At 40.8% G+C, this 18,287-nt stretch overlaps 1 protein-coding gene across 14 annotated transcripts in view; it reads right to left on the bottom strand.

Annotated features, from left to right (window-relative positions):
- Nucleotides 1-18,287, bottom strand: part of LOC144682835 (mitogen-activated protein kinase kinase kinase kinase 4) — a 337,463-nt gene that overhangs the window by 153,558 nt on the left and 165,618 nt on the right. For 13 of the 14 annotated variants that reach the window (XR_013577118.1, XR_013577119.1, XM_078545618.1 and 10 more), the window contains one exon: nt 11,014-11,139. Coding sequence is in view for 12 of the 14 variants with exons in the window: in XM_078545618.1 (XP_078401744.1) it covers nt 11,014-11,139 (126 nt within the window). In the remaining 2 variants the exon portion in view is untranslated. Of the gene's footprint in view, nt 1-11,013; nt 11,140-16,453; nt 16,494-18,287 lie in introns of those variants that run through there. The other variant, XM_078545617.1, reaches the window with a different exon arrangement.

The following is an 18,287-nucleotide window of genomic DNA, read 5'->3' on the forward strand; positions in this document are numbered from 1 at the left end:
ATAACGATGTAAAGTAATGTAATTAGGAAAAGAGAAACAAGCGAGTAAAACATTAGAGTCATAGAGGTTTACAACACAGAAACAGGCCCTTCGAGTCTCCACTGGTCAAACAAATACCTAACTATTCTAATCCTATTTTCCAGCACTAGGCTCATAGCCTTGTATGCCATGGCATTGCAAGTGCACATACAAATACTTCTTAAATGTTATGAGGGTTTCTGCCTCTACCACCCTTTCAGGCAGTGAGTTTCAGATTCCCACCACCCTCTGGGTGAAAAAATTCTTCCTCACATCCCTTCTAAACCTCCTGTCTCTTACCTTAAATCTATGCCCCCTGGTTATTGAACCCTCCACCAAGGGGGAAAAGTTCCTTCCTGTCTACCCTATCTATGCCCCTCATAATTTTATACACTTCCATCATGTCCCCCTCTCAATCTCCTCTGCTCCAAGGAAAATAACCCCAGTCTATCCTCTCTCTCCTCATAACTAAAACTCTCCAGCCCAGGCAACATCTTGGTTAATCTCCTCTGCACTCTCTCTAGTGCAATCACATCCTTCCTATAATGCGGATTCCAGAACTGCATGCAATACTCAAACTGTGGCCTAACCAGCATTTTATACAGTTCCAGCATAACCTTCCTGTACTTAAATTCTATGCCTCAGCTAATAAAGTCAAGTATCCCATATGCCTTCTTAACCACCTTAGCTACCAGTCTCGCTATCTTAAGGGACTGGTAAACATGTACACCAAGGTCCCTCTGATCTTCAGTACTTCCCAGAGTCCTTCCTACCATTCATCATGTATTCCCGTGCCTTGTTTATCCTGCCCAAGTGCATCACCTCACACTTATCCGGATTAAATTCCATTTGCCGCTGATCAGCCCATCTGACCAGCCCGTCTGTATCCTTCTGTAATCTAAGGCTATCCTCCTCACTATTTACCACCAAACCAAATTTTGTGTCATCCGCAAACTTACTTATCAACCCTCCTACATTCAAATCTAAACAGTTTATATATACCACAAACGGCAAGGGATCCAACACCGATCCCTGTGGAGCCCCACTGGACACAGGCTCCAGTCACAAAAAAACCCCTCGACCATCGCCCTCTGCTTCCTGCCACTCAGCCAATTCTGGATTCAATTTGCCAAATTGCCTTGGATCCCATGGGCTCTTACCTTCGTTATCAGTCTCCCATGTGGGACCTTATCAAAAGCCTTGCTGAAGTCCAAGTAGACTACATCAAATGCATTGCCCTCATCTACACACCTGGTCACCTCTTCGAAAAATTCAATCAAATTGGTGAGACATGACCTCCCCTTAACAAAACCATGCTGACTGTCCTTGATTAATCCCTGCCTCTCCAAGTGTAGATTAATACTGTCCCTCAGAATTGCTTCCAATAGCTTCCCCCACCACTGATGTTAGACTGACTAGCCTGTAGTACCCTGGTTTATCCCTTCCTCCCTTCTTGAATAACGGTACCACATTGGCTGTCCTCCAGTCCTCTGGCACCTCTCCTGTGGCCAGAGAAGTATTGAAAATTATTGCCAGTGCCCCTACCTCCTCCCTTGCCTCACTCAACAGCCTGGGATACATTTCATCCGGGCCTGGAGTTTTATCTACTTTTAAGCCTGCCAGACCACTTAGAACCTCCTCCCTTTCTATGCTAATTTCTTTAATTATATCACAGTCCTTCTGCCTCATTTCCATACCCATGTCATTCCTCTCACTTGTGAATAACAACACAAAGTATTCATTTAAAACCCTACCTACGTCTTCCGGTTCCACACACAAATTACCACTATGGTCCTTAATGAGCCCTACTCTTTCCCTAGTTATCCTCTTACTCTTAATGTACTTGTAAAATAAGTTTGGATTTTCCTTTATTTTACCTGCCAATGTTTTTCATGCCCCCTTTTTGCTCTCCTAATTTACTTTTTAAATTCCCCCCTACAGATTCTATACTCCTCTAGGGCTTCCGCTGTTTTGAGCCCTCTCTTTTTCTCTTTATCCAATCCTGTATATCCGTCAGCATCCAGGGTTCCCTGGGTTTGTTGGTCCCACCCTTTGTTTTTACTGAAATATATTGGCCCTGTACTCTCCCTATTTTCTTCTTGAATGAATTCCACTGCTCTGATGCAGATTTACCTAAACGTAGCTGCTCCCAGTCCACTCTGGCCAAATCATATCTGATCTTATTAAAATCAGCCTTCCCCCAATTTAGAACTCTGATTTCTGGCCCATCCTTGTCCTTTTCCACAACTCCATTAGATTCAAGGTTGTTATGATTACTATCTGCAAAATGCTCCCCCAATGACACCTCTACCAGTTGCCCGGTTTCATTCCCTAAATTGAGTCCAGGACCGCCCCCTTTCTTGTAGGACCCTCTACATACTGGCTTAAAAAGCTCTCCTAGATGCATTTTAAGAATTCCGCTCCCTCAAAACCTATCACGCTATGATTAACCCAGTTAATCTTGGGGAAGTTGAAATCCCCCATTATTACTACCCCATTATTTTTACACTTCTCTGAAATTTGCCTACCTCTCTGCTCTTCTATTTCTCTCTGACTGTTTGGGGGCCTATAGAACACTCCCAGCAATGTGATTGCTCCTTTTTTGTTTTTCAGTTCTACCCATATGGCTTCATTTGAGGGGCCTTCTAAATGTCATCCCTCCTTACTGCTATAATTGATTCCTTGGTAAATATTGAGATACCCCTCCTCTTTTACCTCCTTCCCTGTCTCGCTTGAAGACCCTATATCCTGGAATATTAAGCTGCCAATCCTGCCCCCCTCTCAACTATGTTTCTGTGACAGCAATGACATCATACTTCCATGTGTTAATTTGTGCCCTCAACTCATCTGCCTTATTTGTCAGACTCCTTGCATTAAAATAAATACCATCCAACGTTGCCAAGTTCCCTTGTGCCTTAACTGGCCTATAATTTCTATGCTTTCCAGACTCCCCTGCTCTCTTCTAATTTTGACTGTGCATCTCCCCCGCTGAGCCTCCTTTCGGGATCCCATCCCCCTACCAAGTTAGTTTAAACACTCCCCAACAGCAATAGCAAACTTCCCGGCAAGGATGTTGGTCCCATTCTGGTTCAGGTGTAACCCATACACCTTGTACAGGTCCCACCGCCCCCAGAAATGGTCCCAATGTCCCAGAAATCTAAAGCCCTCCCTCCTGCACCATCTCTCCAGCCATGCATTCATCTAGACTAACCTATTTCTATACTCACTAGCACGTGACACCGGAAGTAATCCAGAGATTACTACCTTTGAGGGCCTGTTTTTTAATCTGTTTCCTAGCTCGCTAAATTTTGCTTGCAGGACCTCATCCCTCTTTCTACCTATGTCGTTGGTACCAATATGTACCACAATCTGTTTGCCCTCCTCCTTTAGAATGCCCTGCAGCCGTTCAGTGCCATCCTTGACCCTGGCACCAGGGAGGCAACATACAATCCTGGAGTCACATCAACGGCTGCAGAAATGCCTGTCTGTTCCCCTTACTCGAGTCTCTTATCATTATTGCTCTTCCCCTTTTTTTCCTCCCCCCGTGCAGCTGAGCCACTCACGGTGCCATGAGCGTGGCTGCACTACCCAGAGGAACCGTCACTCTCACCGTTTTCCAACACAGAAAAACGGTTCTCAAGCAAGATGCAACCTGGGGATTTCCTGACTACCTGCCTGACACCTTTAGAGTTGAAGGTCAGGTAAGGGTATATGCCCAAATAAGAGCACTCTGTACAAACATGTTATAAGGAGCAAATTGAATGAATTGCAGCTGCAATTCCAACTTAGAGGGAATGACATGGCAGCCAATACTGAAGCACGGCTGCAGGATGTTCAGGATTGGAAACCACATATACCAGGTTATAAGGTCTAAAGGTAAAATAGTGGAGGGGAAGGAGTAGCCTTTGCAATTAAGGATAGAATCGCTTCAATGATAAGAAGATATAACAAAAAAGTAAGCAGGCAGTGGTGACTTTATGGGCAGAATTAAGAAATAGAAAATAATTTAAAACTTTAGTGTGAGTTGTGTATAGGCCCTATAGTAGCAGCTGTGGTAAAAGTGGTAGATTGTATAAATGCAGAGATAAGATAAGCATGTAGCAATGGCAGTGTGGTTTTAAAGTGGGTTTTTAACTTTCATATGCAGAGTAACACATCTCAAAAGTGTAGTGAATTTCTTGCATATGTCTAGGATGATTTTCTGCAGCAATATATCCTTGAGGTGACAAGGGGGCCAATATTAGATTTGGTAATGAGCTAGATTGTGTTTACAGTTTTAACGGTGAATGCCCATTTAACTAATAGTAATTTTAACCTGATTAAGTTAATGTGGTGTTTGAACAGGATAAACATGCAACAGCTACTAGGCTGATATCAACACAATGAGACAATGACTGTCCAGAGTAAACTGGGCAAATCTGTCAAAATCTTGTAAAATGACAGATGATCAGTGGGAGGTGTTCAAAAAAATAACTTACATCAGCTTTTATTCCTAAGGGGCAGAAACACCACTTGCCAAAAAGACAGCCATGGATGACTAAGATAAGAGACAACATGAAACTAAAGAAAAAACATACAAACATGCATAAATAGCACATATCCTCGTTAGTGGAATAGATGCAAAGAACAGCAAAGAGTGACAAAACAGATGGTTGAAGCTACAAAAAGGACTATGAAAAGAAACTTGAAAGGATACCAAGATCAACAAAAAAAATGTTACAATTATATTAGGAAAAAGTTGGTGGTCGGGAGCAATGTGGGCAAACTGATCACAGTGATGCTATCACTGAAAATAAGAAAATGGTGGACATGCTGACTAATTTGAATAAGAACCCAACATTCTGGAATCCCAACAAAACTAATCTTCAATTAGGGCAGAGCTCTCCAAAATTAGCATAAGCAAAACAACAGTAAAGAAGAAAATAATGGCACCAAAGAGTGACAATCCCGAGGATCAAATGACTTCTACCCCAAGGTTTTAAAGGAAAGAAAAAGTGAAAGCATTGCTGATGGCATAACCAGAATCTTCCAATGTTCTCTCAATTTGGCATTGCTTTATATTGGAAGGTTACACGTATCCCTCTGCTCCTTAAGGTAACAGAAACACTCCAGGGAAGCATAGGCCAGTTAGCCTAATATCGGTTCTTGGAAAATTGGTAGAATCTATAATTAGGGATGGGGTGACTGAATACATGGAAAATTTTCAGCTGATCAGAGTGTCAGCATATAAAGGTTGGTCGTACCTGACAAACATGATTGATTTTTTGAAAAGGTGGCTAAAGCAGCAAACAAGAAAATATCTATGGATGTTATTTATATGGGCTACCAGAAGGCATCTTATAGAATCTCTCATTAGAGAGTTAGTTGAACTTGAAGCTCATGGAATTCAAGGCAAATTATTGAACTGGTGAGGAAACTGGCTGGGCGGCAGAAGACAGAGAATAGGGTTAATGGGCAGGTACATTAATTGGCAAGATATGACTAGTGGTGTTCCGCAAGGATCTGTGTTGGGGCCTCAACTACTCCACAATATTTGTCAACTTAGATGATGGAATCGTAAGCCACATATCAAATTTGCCAATGAGTCAAAGATAGGCAGCAGTGTATGCAACATAGATGGAAGCATAAAATTATAAAGTGTTATTCACAAGTTTAGTGAATGTGAAAAACCATGACAATGTAGGCAAAGTGAGGTCATTCACTCCCAAGTTGGACCTCAAAATTATAGAACAGCGTACTTTCCAAATGGTGAAAAGCTAGAAACTGTAGAGGCTTGGAGGTCCATCTACATAGATCATTACAATTTCATGAACAGATAGAGAAAAATATCAGAGGCTAATGGAGCGCTTGCTTCTACATCTAAAAAAATAGAATACAAGGTGGTGGAATTCATGCTTCAGCTATACAAAGTCATGGTCAGGCCACACCCTGGGCACAGAGCAGCTTTGGTCACCACACCTTAGGAGGGTAGTGTGAATTTTTCAGAATGATAAATGGACTCCAAGATTTAAATTACATGGGATGGTTAAACTAGGGTTGTATTCCCTGGAATTTAGGCGGTTAAGGATTTAGTTCGATCAATGTTTTCAAGATTTAAGAGGAACTGATAGGGTAGATAGAAACTTCATTGCTGTTTGAGGAGTGTAAGACTAGTCTACAAACTAGAGCCTGATGATTCAGGATTGTAATTAGGAAACACTTCTACACACAAATGGTGGTAGAGGTTTGGAACTTGCTCTTGCAAACAGCAATTAGTGCTGGATCTATTGCTGATTTTAAATCCGAGATTGATTTTTTCTTGTTAATCAAAGGTATTAAGGGATATGGGGCAAAGACAGGTATATGGAGTTGGGCCACAGATAAGTCATGATCTCACTGAATGACAGAACAGGGTCAAGGGACTAAATGCTCTACTCCTGCTCATATGTTCCATTTTTGTGTATGTGGATCTGCACTGGTTTCTGATTAGTACACAACAGCAGGAAAGGGATCGAAAAGAATTCTTAATGCTGTGCAACAGATTCATGCCAAATACCAGTGCTTCACTGATGTGGTTTAGATTTCACACATCCGAACTGTCAGATGACCTGGGATGAAATGGCATCTAGTGACATTCACCTACATTAAACCTTCAGCCAGTTATATAATGCTGCAGAAACTCACGTAAATTGTATTGGACAGACTAAGTGATGAAAAATGTATTAAAGGGGGACAATACCAGCAGTTTTACATGCTGTTTTTGCTAAGTAGGTACAATGGCCTTGGAGATTCAACCTTAGAGTTACGTCTTAGGCCAAAAAAACTCCATTTGAGGCACACGTTGAGGCACAGTATTCCACAACACAGTTGTAGTTTCAGTGCTTGCCACGATTCAAGTGAAGCTAAAAGTTACCAATATTGCTGATATCAGTGGTTCTTAAAAGGATTCTTCAGGCATGCATTTTGAATGCTTTAGAAACTCGCAGTGTGATCAGAAAGGAACATGCTGCAATTTACTCTGATGAGAAATGTGTACAGAATATTTTGGCTTTATTAGAGATTAGAATGTTAAGAGGCTCAAGGGATGCCCACTCACATTGATTTTTGCACAGCTTTCTATTTCATACCATATGTGGCCTCATATAGAAACTGAAAACTGAAAGCACACAGAACTCTCCCCCCGCCCCGCCACAGGATATCTAGGTTCTACTCCCAGAAAGTCAGCCAGTGAAGGATGATACTGGAGCCAATCTTTGCTCGGTGTTACAATTATTTAGAGTAAAAGATTGCAAGCATACACCTCTTAACTCAAGCATCCACCAGTTTCAGTAAGTGTCTTGAGACCATAAGACATCGGAGCAGAAATTAGGCCATTCGGCCCATCGAGTCTGCTCCGCCATTCAATTATGGCTGATAAGTTTCTCAACCCCATTCTCCCGCCTTCTCCCCGTAACCTTTGATCCCCTTACCAATCAAGAACCTATCTATCTCCGTCTTAAATACACTCAATGACCTGGCCTCCACAGCCTTCTGTGGCAATGAATTCCATAGATTCACCACTCCCTGGCTAAAGAAGTTTCTCTTCATCTCTGTTCTAAAAGGTCTTCCCTTTACTCTGAGGCTGTGCCCTCGGGTCCTAGTCTCTCCTACTATTGGAAACATCTTCCCCAGGTCCACTCTATCCAGGCCTTTCAGTATTCTGTAACTTTCAATCAGATCCCCCCCTCATCCTTCTAAATTCCATCGAGTATAGACCCAGAGTCCTCAAACGCTCCTCATATGTTAAGCCTTTCATTCCTGGGATCGTTCTCGTGAACCTCCTCTAGACCCTCTCCAGGGCCCTCTCCAGGACCAGCACATCCTTCCTGAGATACGGGGCCCAAAATTGCTCACAATATTCTAAATGTGGTCTGACCAGAGCCTTATAAAGCCTCAGCAGCACATCTCTGATTTTATATTCTAGTCCTCTCAAAATAAATGCCAACATTGTATTTGCCTTCCTAACTACCGACTCAACCTGCAAATTAACCTTAAGAGAATCCTGGACTAGGACTCCCAAGTCCCTTTGCACTCCAGATTTCTGAATTCTCTCCCCATTTAGAAAATAGTCTATGCCTCTATTCTTCCTACCAAAGTGCATGACCTCACACTTCCCCACGTTGTATTCCATCTGCCACTTCTTTGCCCATTCTCCTAACCTGTCCAACTCCTTCTGCAGCCTCCCTGCCTCCTCAATACTACCTGTCCCTCCACCTATCTTTGTAACATCTGCAAACTTAGCCAGAATGCCCTCAGTTCCTTCATCTAGATAATTAGTGTATTAAGTGAAAAGTTGTGGTCCCAACACTGACCCCTGCGGAACTCCACTAGTCACCGGCCGCCATCCTGAGAAGGACACCCACTCTCTGCCTCCTGCCAGACAGCCAATCTTCTATCTATGCTAGTACCTTGCCTCTAACACCATGGGCTCTTATCTTACTGAGCAGCCTCCTGTGCGGCACCTTGTCAAAGGCCTTCTGGAAGTCCAAGTAGATAACATCCATTGGCTCTCCTTTGTCTAACCTACTCGTTATCTCCTCAAAGAATTCTAACAGGTTTGTCAGGCATGACCTCCCCTTGATGAAACCATGCTGACTTTGCCCGATTTTACCATGCACTTCCAAGTATTCTGAAATCTCATCCTTAATAACAGACTCTAAAATCTTACCAACGACCGAGGTCAGGCTAATCAGCCTGCAATTTCCCATCTTTTTAATTTCCCATCTTTTGCCTCACTCCCTTCTTAAACAGAGGGGCTACATTAGTGATTTTCCAGTCCTCTGGGACCCTCCCTGACTCCAGTGATTCCTGAAAGATCACCACTAACGCCTCCACTATCTCTTCAGCTATCTCCTTCAGAACACTGGGATGTAATCCATCTGGTCCAGGTGATTTATCCACCTCCAGACCTTTCAGTTTTCCTAGCACCTTCTCCTTGGTAATGGCCACCATACTCACCTTTGCCACCCGACTCTCTTGAACTTTGGGGATGTCACTCGTGTCTTCCACCATGAAGACTGACGCAAAGTACCTATTCAGTTCCTTCGCCATTTCTTTGTTCCCCACTACTACTTCTCCAGCGTCATTTTCCAGCGGCCCAATGTCCACTTTTGCCTCTCTCTTACCCTTTATATATCTTTAAAAAAACTCTTGCACTCTTCTTTTATATTACTGGCTAGTTTACCCTCATATTTAATCTTCTCCCTCATTTTTTTTTTAGTTGTCCTCTGTTGGTCTTTGTAGGCTTCCCAATCCCCTGGTTTCCCACTGCTCTTCGCCGCATTGTATGCTTTCTCTTTAGCTTTTATGCTGTCCCTGACTTCTCTTGTCAGCCATGGTTGCCTCATCCTCCCTTTAGTATACTGCTTCTTCCTAGGGATTAATTTTTGCTGTGTCTCCCAGATTACTCCCAGAAACTCCTGCCATTGCTGTTCCACTGTCTTTCCTGCTAGGCTCATCTCCCAGTCAATTCTGGCCAGCTCCTCCCTCATGCCTCTGTAGTTGCCTTTATTCAGCTTTTTTACATATGCTTAAGTGAAACCCCAATTAATGACCTCCACCCACATATAATTAAACACTTGATATACAGTTAATCTAATTCAGCAGTAGGATCTGAATATGGGTAGATCCATGTCTGAAGAAATGAGTGAGGTAAAGCTATCCATTGTCACTCATCCTCATCAATAATGTGCTGGTTTGCAAATGGGCAGCTTCACCTGGGCATTCCAGGAAGAATTGTGGGATGACTTTTCAACGTTAATATTGTCTTGTTGGTGGATTCCTTTGGGGATCTACTGCATCATCTTCTTGAATAATGGGTTAACCAATTGGATATGGGTATAGGTGTCCTAATTAAAGTATTATGGTTTTGTATGCCTTAAGGTATTAACAGAGACATAGGGAGCATTCAGTACGGTTGTTGATTCATATCAGTTTCTTGTGCTCTTGACCTCAGCCCTTCAGGTACAATACTTAGTATGCATTGCTGTCCAATTGTACAAAAATCAAAAGCCAACTGTAACCTGTAACAAGGACTTTAGACCTAATTTTGCCTCAAAAGCAGAAATCCATGGGAAGGGGAAAAAAGAAAACGTATAATCCCTCTTAGAAATTAAAACCATCTTCAATGTTCATATCCTTCAGAATGCCTAAGTTTGCCATAGCAAAAACAAAATCGTTTTTCTATCACACTACAAATGAACGTGGGTATATCTGCATTTGAAGTTACCAAAAGCACATGTCCTCTTGCATTCTCCATATAAAAACATGTCGTCTTGTTTGTTTTATATAGATAATCAGGTGAATTGTGAAATATGGTCCTAAAGAACAAAGAGAACAAAGAAAAGTACAGCACAGGAACAGGCCCTTTGGCCCTCCAAGCCTGCGCCGATCATATTGCCCGTCAACTAAAACATTTTGCACTTCCGGGGTCCATAGCCCTCTATTCCCATCCTATTCGTGTATTCATGATACAAAAAGATACTTAAAAATCCCACAATTTTATGTAATAAAAAGGCATTTAATTTATTGAGGCACTGTAAACCAGAGGCTGTGACCATCTGCTATATCTGCTTTTGAGTTGTAAATTGAAGTATTGGTTTGCAATCACTTTGAGGTATCCATTATTATCCAATTTCTACGAGACTATAAACTTTTAACAGATACTTCACTAGAAAAAGAATTAACAATGGCTCAAAATTTGATGGGTAAAGGAAAGCAAATTTAATGCTACTTTAAATTTAATGTTACTAGTGTGCAAATTTAATGTCACTAGTGTGTCAAAAAAAACCACTAGTTGCATGTTTGTTACTAAATTCTCATTCTATTTTCATTCGAATTATTAATTCTAATTTTGTGTGCGCAAAAAAACTTAGAATTAATAGTCAATTGCACTTTAAAACAATTCATTCATCAAATGTGAATCACTTTGAGATCTTTCCAAGAGATGCAACAAAGCACAATATTTGTTCTTCTTACCCAGAGTTGATCATCATGACCAGGAGGACTCTTCTTTATAAAAGCACCATAGTAGGTTGCTATATTCCTGTGGTGAGAATATTTTTTCAACATATTGATCTCCAATTTAATTTCTTCTTCTTCATCCTATAAGAAAAATGCAAATATTTAGATAAATGCTAAATCATATGAAAAATGATTAAAGCTTCCTACAGCATCTTGAAAGCTCCTCGTTTTAAAATAAAAACTTATACTTTCTTTTCACCAGAAACAAGAGACAAACTAGCATTGCCCACTGTTGGCAGCACCCCAATGCCTCCTTTCTTCCTATTTTAGATCGAAACATATCAAATTGCATAGAAAACCACATTAAAATCCTCTGTGTAAACATTCCATTCAAAATACCAACATTTCCTCTCAAATGATCAGAGGGAGGAGTGCTCATAAAACATCTTAAGACTGTATTAAAGTTGCACACTCGAGTTATATATACTGAATGCCAGCACCTACAGAGTTTTCCACTTATGTTTCTACAAGCTTCAATGATGTAGCATTGACAATACTTAAAATTTTAAATTTTAACATGCCATGATAATGCAAAAAGTAATTATAATCATTTACTAACTGGACAATGGAAAACAAGAGCACACCCATATACGTCATGGCATACTGTTAATACTACAATACCAACAGACATTATTTTGAAAATAGTGTGTTATAGAATATTCCAGCACAGCTTTCCCAAAGGCTTAGTGAGTTAAGAGCAAGTAGCTCTAAAAATCATTAATACGTGAAGGTCTCAGATGCGTTCGCTAATTTCTGCTGAATTAATCAGTCTCAGCTGGAATGGCTGTCAAGATGTTAAATTGAATTTAACACCAATAGGTTAAGGAGTGAAAATTTAGCCAAAGTTCAGCCTTCTGGCTCCAGATGGATAAATATTATGTGGCCATACTGGGGAAGGCTTTTGGGTTTGGCATTGAATGGGCATAATAAACGATCAGCCCATGCTGTCTGCCAGACATGATAGTCAGGAATTCTAGTCCACTTTCATATATAAGCCTAAAATTTTCTTGGTGGGCAGGGGTATTAAACTGACACTCCAGTGCATTTTGCCGGTTTTTATCAGGAGAAAAATCACCCATCTACTGTACATAGCTGGTAAGCAGGAGGTGCAGCGAGCACAGGCGTTGAGGGCACATTGGCAGGAACATTTTTGTGACCCAGCAGAGTTTAGAAATGAAGCAACTTACTTCGTAGGGATTTTAAGGATCACAAGTTAGGCCTCTCAACACCTGGAATGGGACTGACGTGCATGTTCCACTCATTTCTGTTTGCAAGTTGCAACTGGAATCCAGTTTGCGTATGTAAAGTTCCTTTCATTTGCTTTGGGTGGAAGTACTGGGCATCCATTATAAGGCCTGCCTGAAGGTTGATTCTGGTGGGAAAATAAGTACGTAAGATGCGCATCAAATTTTAAACAACTGGTCAGTCATTTTTCAGCAGGAAAATGAGCAGCCAGCAGTTGAAAGTCCTCCCTATTATGAGCACAAGATTCGGCTTGGTTGTAATGCACCCGATAACCTGTCAACATTCAGAGCTCGCACACAACTAACGATGAGCTACTGGAAGGGATCATCATTCAGCCCTTCAAAGAAGTCCGCACCTTCAACACAGGAGAAAATCTGTAAAACTGGTCACAGAAAATTTGCAGGTATTCTATTTTCATAATCTTTATGCATAGGATCATGGAACATTACACCACTGAAGCTACTGAATCTGCAACAGTCTTTTCTCGAAGAACCACCTAGTTTAATCTCTCTCCTATTTACTTTCCATGGCCTTTAAAATTCCTTTTCAAGCAACTATCAACTTCCATTCAAAATAACTTAATAGTTTCTGCTTCAACATCACAGGTGGAGTGCCTCAAATCTGGCACCCTCAGGACCAAGGCTGTGTCAGAATTTCAGATATTGTTGGATTGTGGATTAGACCTTTCAGGCTGTGGGCAGTTTGGGTCAAGCTGGGTTGGGTGGTGTCAAGGGTTGCTTGGAGCGTGCAATAAAGCAGCACAAGAAGCAGGGAAGCCTGTAGCTAGTCTGAAGCCACACCGTGCAATGCAGTGCCTAGCCATATTTTCCAAGTAAGTTTTTTATTTTAATTTTACACAATTAAAATTGATGTATGGAAATTATAAAAAGGTTCGGTTTTCAGACACCACCAGTTTTCAGGTAGCCAGAGTTGAGGCACTGTACCTGTACTACGTGAAAACTAATTCCACCCTGTGTGTGGAGGTTTATTTTCTCATCACCTTCTTGATTCTTGTTAGAATTATCCAAAAGTTGCAACTATTTGCGTGGAATTTTATGACCCCATCACAGCCGGGGTGGGGGCGTAAAATGCGGCAAGCTATTCAAAAGTCCACTGACTTCAACGAGACCGTAACATGCCACCCGGTGTATAATTCCACCCTTTGCAACTATCTCAACACCAAGTGGAAACACTCAATAACAGTTTAAACCCATTTGTGATCCTGAAAATCTGTCACCATTTAATCTTCTCACCTCTACTGAAAAAGCCTTAACTTCACAAGTCTCTCTCCAAAACTTTAACTCATCGTTCCCCATTAACATTATGGTGAAACAATAGTGCAACTTTTCCATTTTTTTTCTATCCTACAATGGAGTGCCTAAAACTGCAGACAGCACTCTATTATTTGATTATGGTTTTGTACAATGTTACCTCCTTGCATTTGCATATTTGATTATTCTTGATGCAAATTAAGGATTTAATTTTCTATTTTTAATGATCTACTTGCTCTAGCTTCACCTTTAATGACTGATGTACCTGCAAATCAAGGACCCGCTGCTAATCCATTCCAGCTAAAATCTTAGTATATGTTGTCGTTCAAGTAATTTAGCCATTGTAAGTGGTGGATTGCTCCACTGCTCTGATCCCCAAGGGTCCACTGGTCATTAAGACTGTGGACTGGTGTCAGATTCAGTTCCTGTACTGAACAGGAGAATTTCCAGCAGAAAGTATGTGCCAGACAGCAAAAAAAAAACAACATAGGTGATGCGCATAACAACACTAATGCTTACAGGAGTTCTTGTGGGGATAAAATCAGAACATCACACATCAGTAAATACCGAACCAGGGATGAAACACTGTCAAAACAGCCGTGCTTATGCATTATATGCAAAACTCTATCACTGACTTTGAGGATTAATGCCTAGCACTATTTGTTTTGTATAGGCAACGGTTCAGGTCAAATGAGGACGTAACAAATGTTAGGATCTGCATTCCATTTCATTAAACTTGCTTCCAAAATATATGACTTCATTGTAGTATATTGTACAGCTGCCCTCTCCGTTTCTGTTGAGGAGGTGCAAGTGAAGTTAGTTCAACAATGGTTGCTTCCTGCGAGTCTTTTCTCAGTGCAAAATGCAACAGAAAGATAGCAAAGAGGCGGAGATAGATTTACTTTTTACATTTCATTTAAGAAATTAAGAACTGAAGAATGTACCGGCTAGTGATGCTGATTTGACCCACTATGATCCCATGAAACAACTTGTTTTAGCATGTGGTACCTCACCACAGAAATTAGGTGTGGTGTTATCTCACATAATGGAAAACAATGTGGAGAAGCCTGAAGCATGTGTTTCACGTACTTTAACTAAGAGCAAAATTACTCATAAGTTGAGAAACAGGTATCATATATGGTGTTACAAAGTTCCATAAGTACCTGTATGGTAGGAAGTTCACTTTATAAACTGACCACCAAGCCTTTACATTCACAACTGGTTCAAAGAAGGAGGTACCATCCCTAGTGGCAGCACAGCTTCATTGATTTTCATGGACAATCGGTATGATATTAGACATCCTAAGTCAGCAAGTCATGCAAATGTGGATGTTCTTTCGACTTACCATGAAGACTGATTCATTCTTAGCTACTGAGTTACTTGTGACTTACTTTACATATACAAATGACATACCAGTGTCTGCCTGAGAAATTGGAAAGAAACTTGCAAGGGGGTGCTGCTCAGTAAAGTGCTCAATTATGTCTCGAATGGCTGACCTAATCAGTGTGATGAGAAATTGCAGGAGTATTTCACACACAAATGAACTGTGTAGATCAAGGTTGTCTCTGTTGGGGTTTAAGAGTCATTATTCTGGCAAGATTTAGAGAGGGGTTGCTGGAGGGGTTTCATCAAGAGAGCATAAGGATAGTCCATATGAAAACAGTAGCAAAAAGCCATTTTTGGTATCTTAAGGTAGCCAGATATATTGAAGAATTGGTGAAAAGTTGTGAGGTGTGTCTCAGAATGAGAAATGACCCACACAAGGTTCCTTTCATTTCATGGTCAAACGAAAAAAAAAATCATGAGAATGAGTACATGTCAATTTCTTCAAAATGGGAGGGAAAGAGTACCTTGTTTTGGTCGATGGCTAAAGTAAGTGGATAAATTAAACCAGCTTATATTTCACCTCTCTTCTATTTTTACTTAGTTCTGTGGAAGGGTCATTTGGACTCGAAACGTTAACTGTGCCCCTCTCCGCAGATGCTGCCAGACCTGCTGAGTTTTTCCAGGTATTTTTGTTTTTGTTTTGGATTTCCAGCATCCGCAGTTTTTTGCTTTTATCTAAGTGGATAAACATTGAGTCTATGCCCAATATCACAAGTGTCAAAACTACTGAGGTTCTGAGAAGTTGGTTTGCAATTTATGGGTTGCCAGAGGTTTTGCGGTCAGATAATGGTCCTCAGTTTATGTCAGAAGAGTTTGAAATATTTCTGAGTAAGAATGGAGTCAAACACGCACTAATATCACCATGTTATCCAGTATCAAATGATGCTGCAGAAAGCGAAGAGGTCTTTGAAGATGTATTTTCTGGATGACAAACTAGGCAGTAATTTCCATCTTTTTCTTCAACACAGGCAAATTTCTGTTCTCTTACAGAATAACCCCAAAGTCAACAACAGGTTGCTCACCTTATGAGCTAGTGTTTAAACACACTCCTAGGACAAGGTTTAATTTGCTTAAGCTTGACATCAACAGCAAAGTAAAAGTAAGACAAAAAGTGATGAGTCATGATACACTAAGCACGAAACTTGGGAGAATTCAGTAGTCAGAAGGTCATGGTGAAATGCCACCAAGGTGGTAAGGAGGAGTATGTGATTGGAGTTGTTGTGAAGAGACCAGGTGTATTCACATATCTAGTGAAGGTCTGGAAGAGACTGTGTCAGTGTCATGTAGGTTATTTGCCTGAAAGAGGAAATCTGACAAAGGGAGAGCATGATAAACCTCCTATAGTCCAAATTCCTCCTATAGCCCAAAGTGAAGCTCAGAAAGAAAGTGAAAGTCAAAGAAACGGAAAGTTTGTTGGTATCACAGAATCCGCTGGTACAGCAAAGTGAATTATAGGCTCACAGATTAAGACAAATCAATATCATAATCCTAACCATTGAATGGAGTTGGTAGTCCAGAGATCAGAGATGTTGAGAGAGCAGAGTCTAGCTAATGGAATTGGAAGAAGGTACCTAGACAGGAAGAGAGAGAAAGAAGCCAGATAGGTTAATTGCAAGTATATTGGAAGAAATAAAAAGAAAAAAAAATTTCATTAACAAAAATATCAAATGGCAAGAAATAAAGACATGCTGGAGTTAATAACCTTTTTTTTTAAAACATGCAAGTTATTCTGAAAATATTGGTCATAAAAGTTTTAGCTGTGATTACAGTAGCAACAAATTTGCATTCCAACCTGCAAAATTTCAGGTATTATTGATATTGGTTTAGTCATATTATATTCTGGGAAAATATGTATGTATCATTTTACATTTAATGTACAAGTTCTTTTAAGTGGAGAGGGAGTGTAGAGCACGGGGAGGGAGTGTAGAGCCGCCCTCTCTACTGCATGCTCTGTTTCTGTTGGTGAGGTGTAAATAAGTTCACTAATGGGTGCTGACTGAAAGTCCACATGGTGAGTCTTTTCTCAGTGCAATACACAACATTCATATTTATCGATATTGGATGACATTTGTTGGCATTAGGTTATCTATTTCTTCTGAGTCTTTCAGAATCCTCACAACACCAATATTTTTTAGAACACCACCTTGTATTTACACAGCACCTTTTATGCTACAAACACCCTAAGATACTAAGGAGCAATATAAAGCAAAATTTGATACTGAGCCACATAAGGAAATATTGGGGAAGATGACAAAAAGCTCGTTCAAAGAGGTAGGTTTTAAGGAGCATCTTAAATGGGAGGTAGAGGGGCAGCGAGGTTTAGGGAGAAAGTACCAGAGCTTAAGGTCCAGGCAGGTGAAAACAAGTCCACCAATGGGGAAGCAATTACACTCTGAGTACTCTAGAGACTAGCATTAGAGGAGCGCAGATTTCTGGGAACGTTGTGGGGCTAAAGGAGATTACAAAGATAGGGAGGGGTGAGGTCATGGACAGATTTAAAAACAAGGATGAGAATTTTATGATCAAAATGCTGCCTAATTGGAAGCCAATGTAGGTCAGCAAAAATGGGGGTGAGGGGTGAATGGAACTTGGAGTGAGTAGAGCAGAGGTTTAGATGACTTTAAGTTTACTGATTCTGGAATATGGGAGGCCGGCCATTGGAATACAGATAACAAACACATCGATGAAAATTTCAGCAACAGATGAACTGTGATAGGGATGGAGTCAGGAGGTGGAATGAGGCGGTTTTGATGATGGTGGAAATATGTAGACTGGGAGCTCTCTTGGGGTCAACTATGACACTATGGTTGTGAACAGTCTGGTTCAGCCCAGACCAAGGGCGGGCAAATATTTCAGCTGGAGGGCCACATCTGGATATGGAAATTGTAAGGAGGGATCGGCCATAAACAGTCAAGAAATGAACAATTATAATGAAGATAAATTTTGGTACAAATAAGCTTGCAACCTTTATTACTATACCATCACAGTGATGTATTACATACAAAACAAAACCAAGCCTATCATCTTTTTCAAACCCTCATGGCTTAATATGAACAATGCAGTTAGTTACCCTGCCTTACATCTTCACAATGGCAAAGTCCAATGTCACACTGTTTCTCTGTGCACAGATACTGCCTGACCTGCTGAGTACTTCTGGCATTTTCTGTTTTTATTTCAGATTTCCAGTATTCACAGTATTTTGTTTCTGTCTTGCCAACAGAAATGCTGCTTCACTGTGATCTACAATATGGCGTTTCAGAAATCATCAATGGAAAAACAGTAAAGAGAAAGAAAGTGTAGAGACTAAAAGGCATCTCAGAGGCAGTC

This window comes from Cetorhinus maximus, chromosome 7, assembly GCF_964194155.1.
Source record: "Cetorhinus maximus chromosome 7, sCetMax3.hap1.1, whole genome shotgun sequence".
Lineage (NCBI taxonomy): Eukaryota > Metazoa > Chordata > Chondrichthyes > Lamniformes > Cetorhinidae > Cetorhinus > Cetorhinus maximus.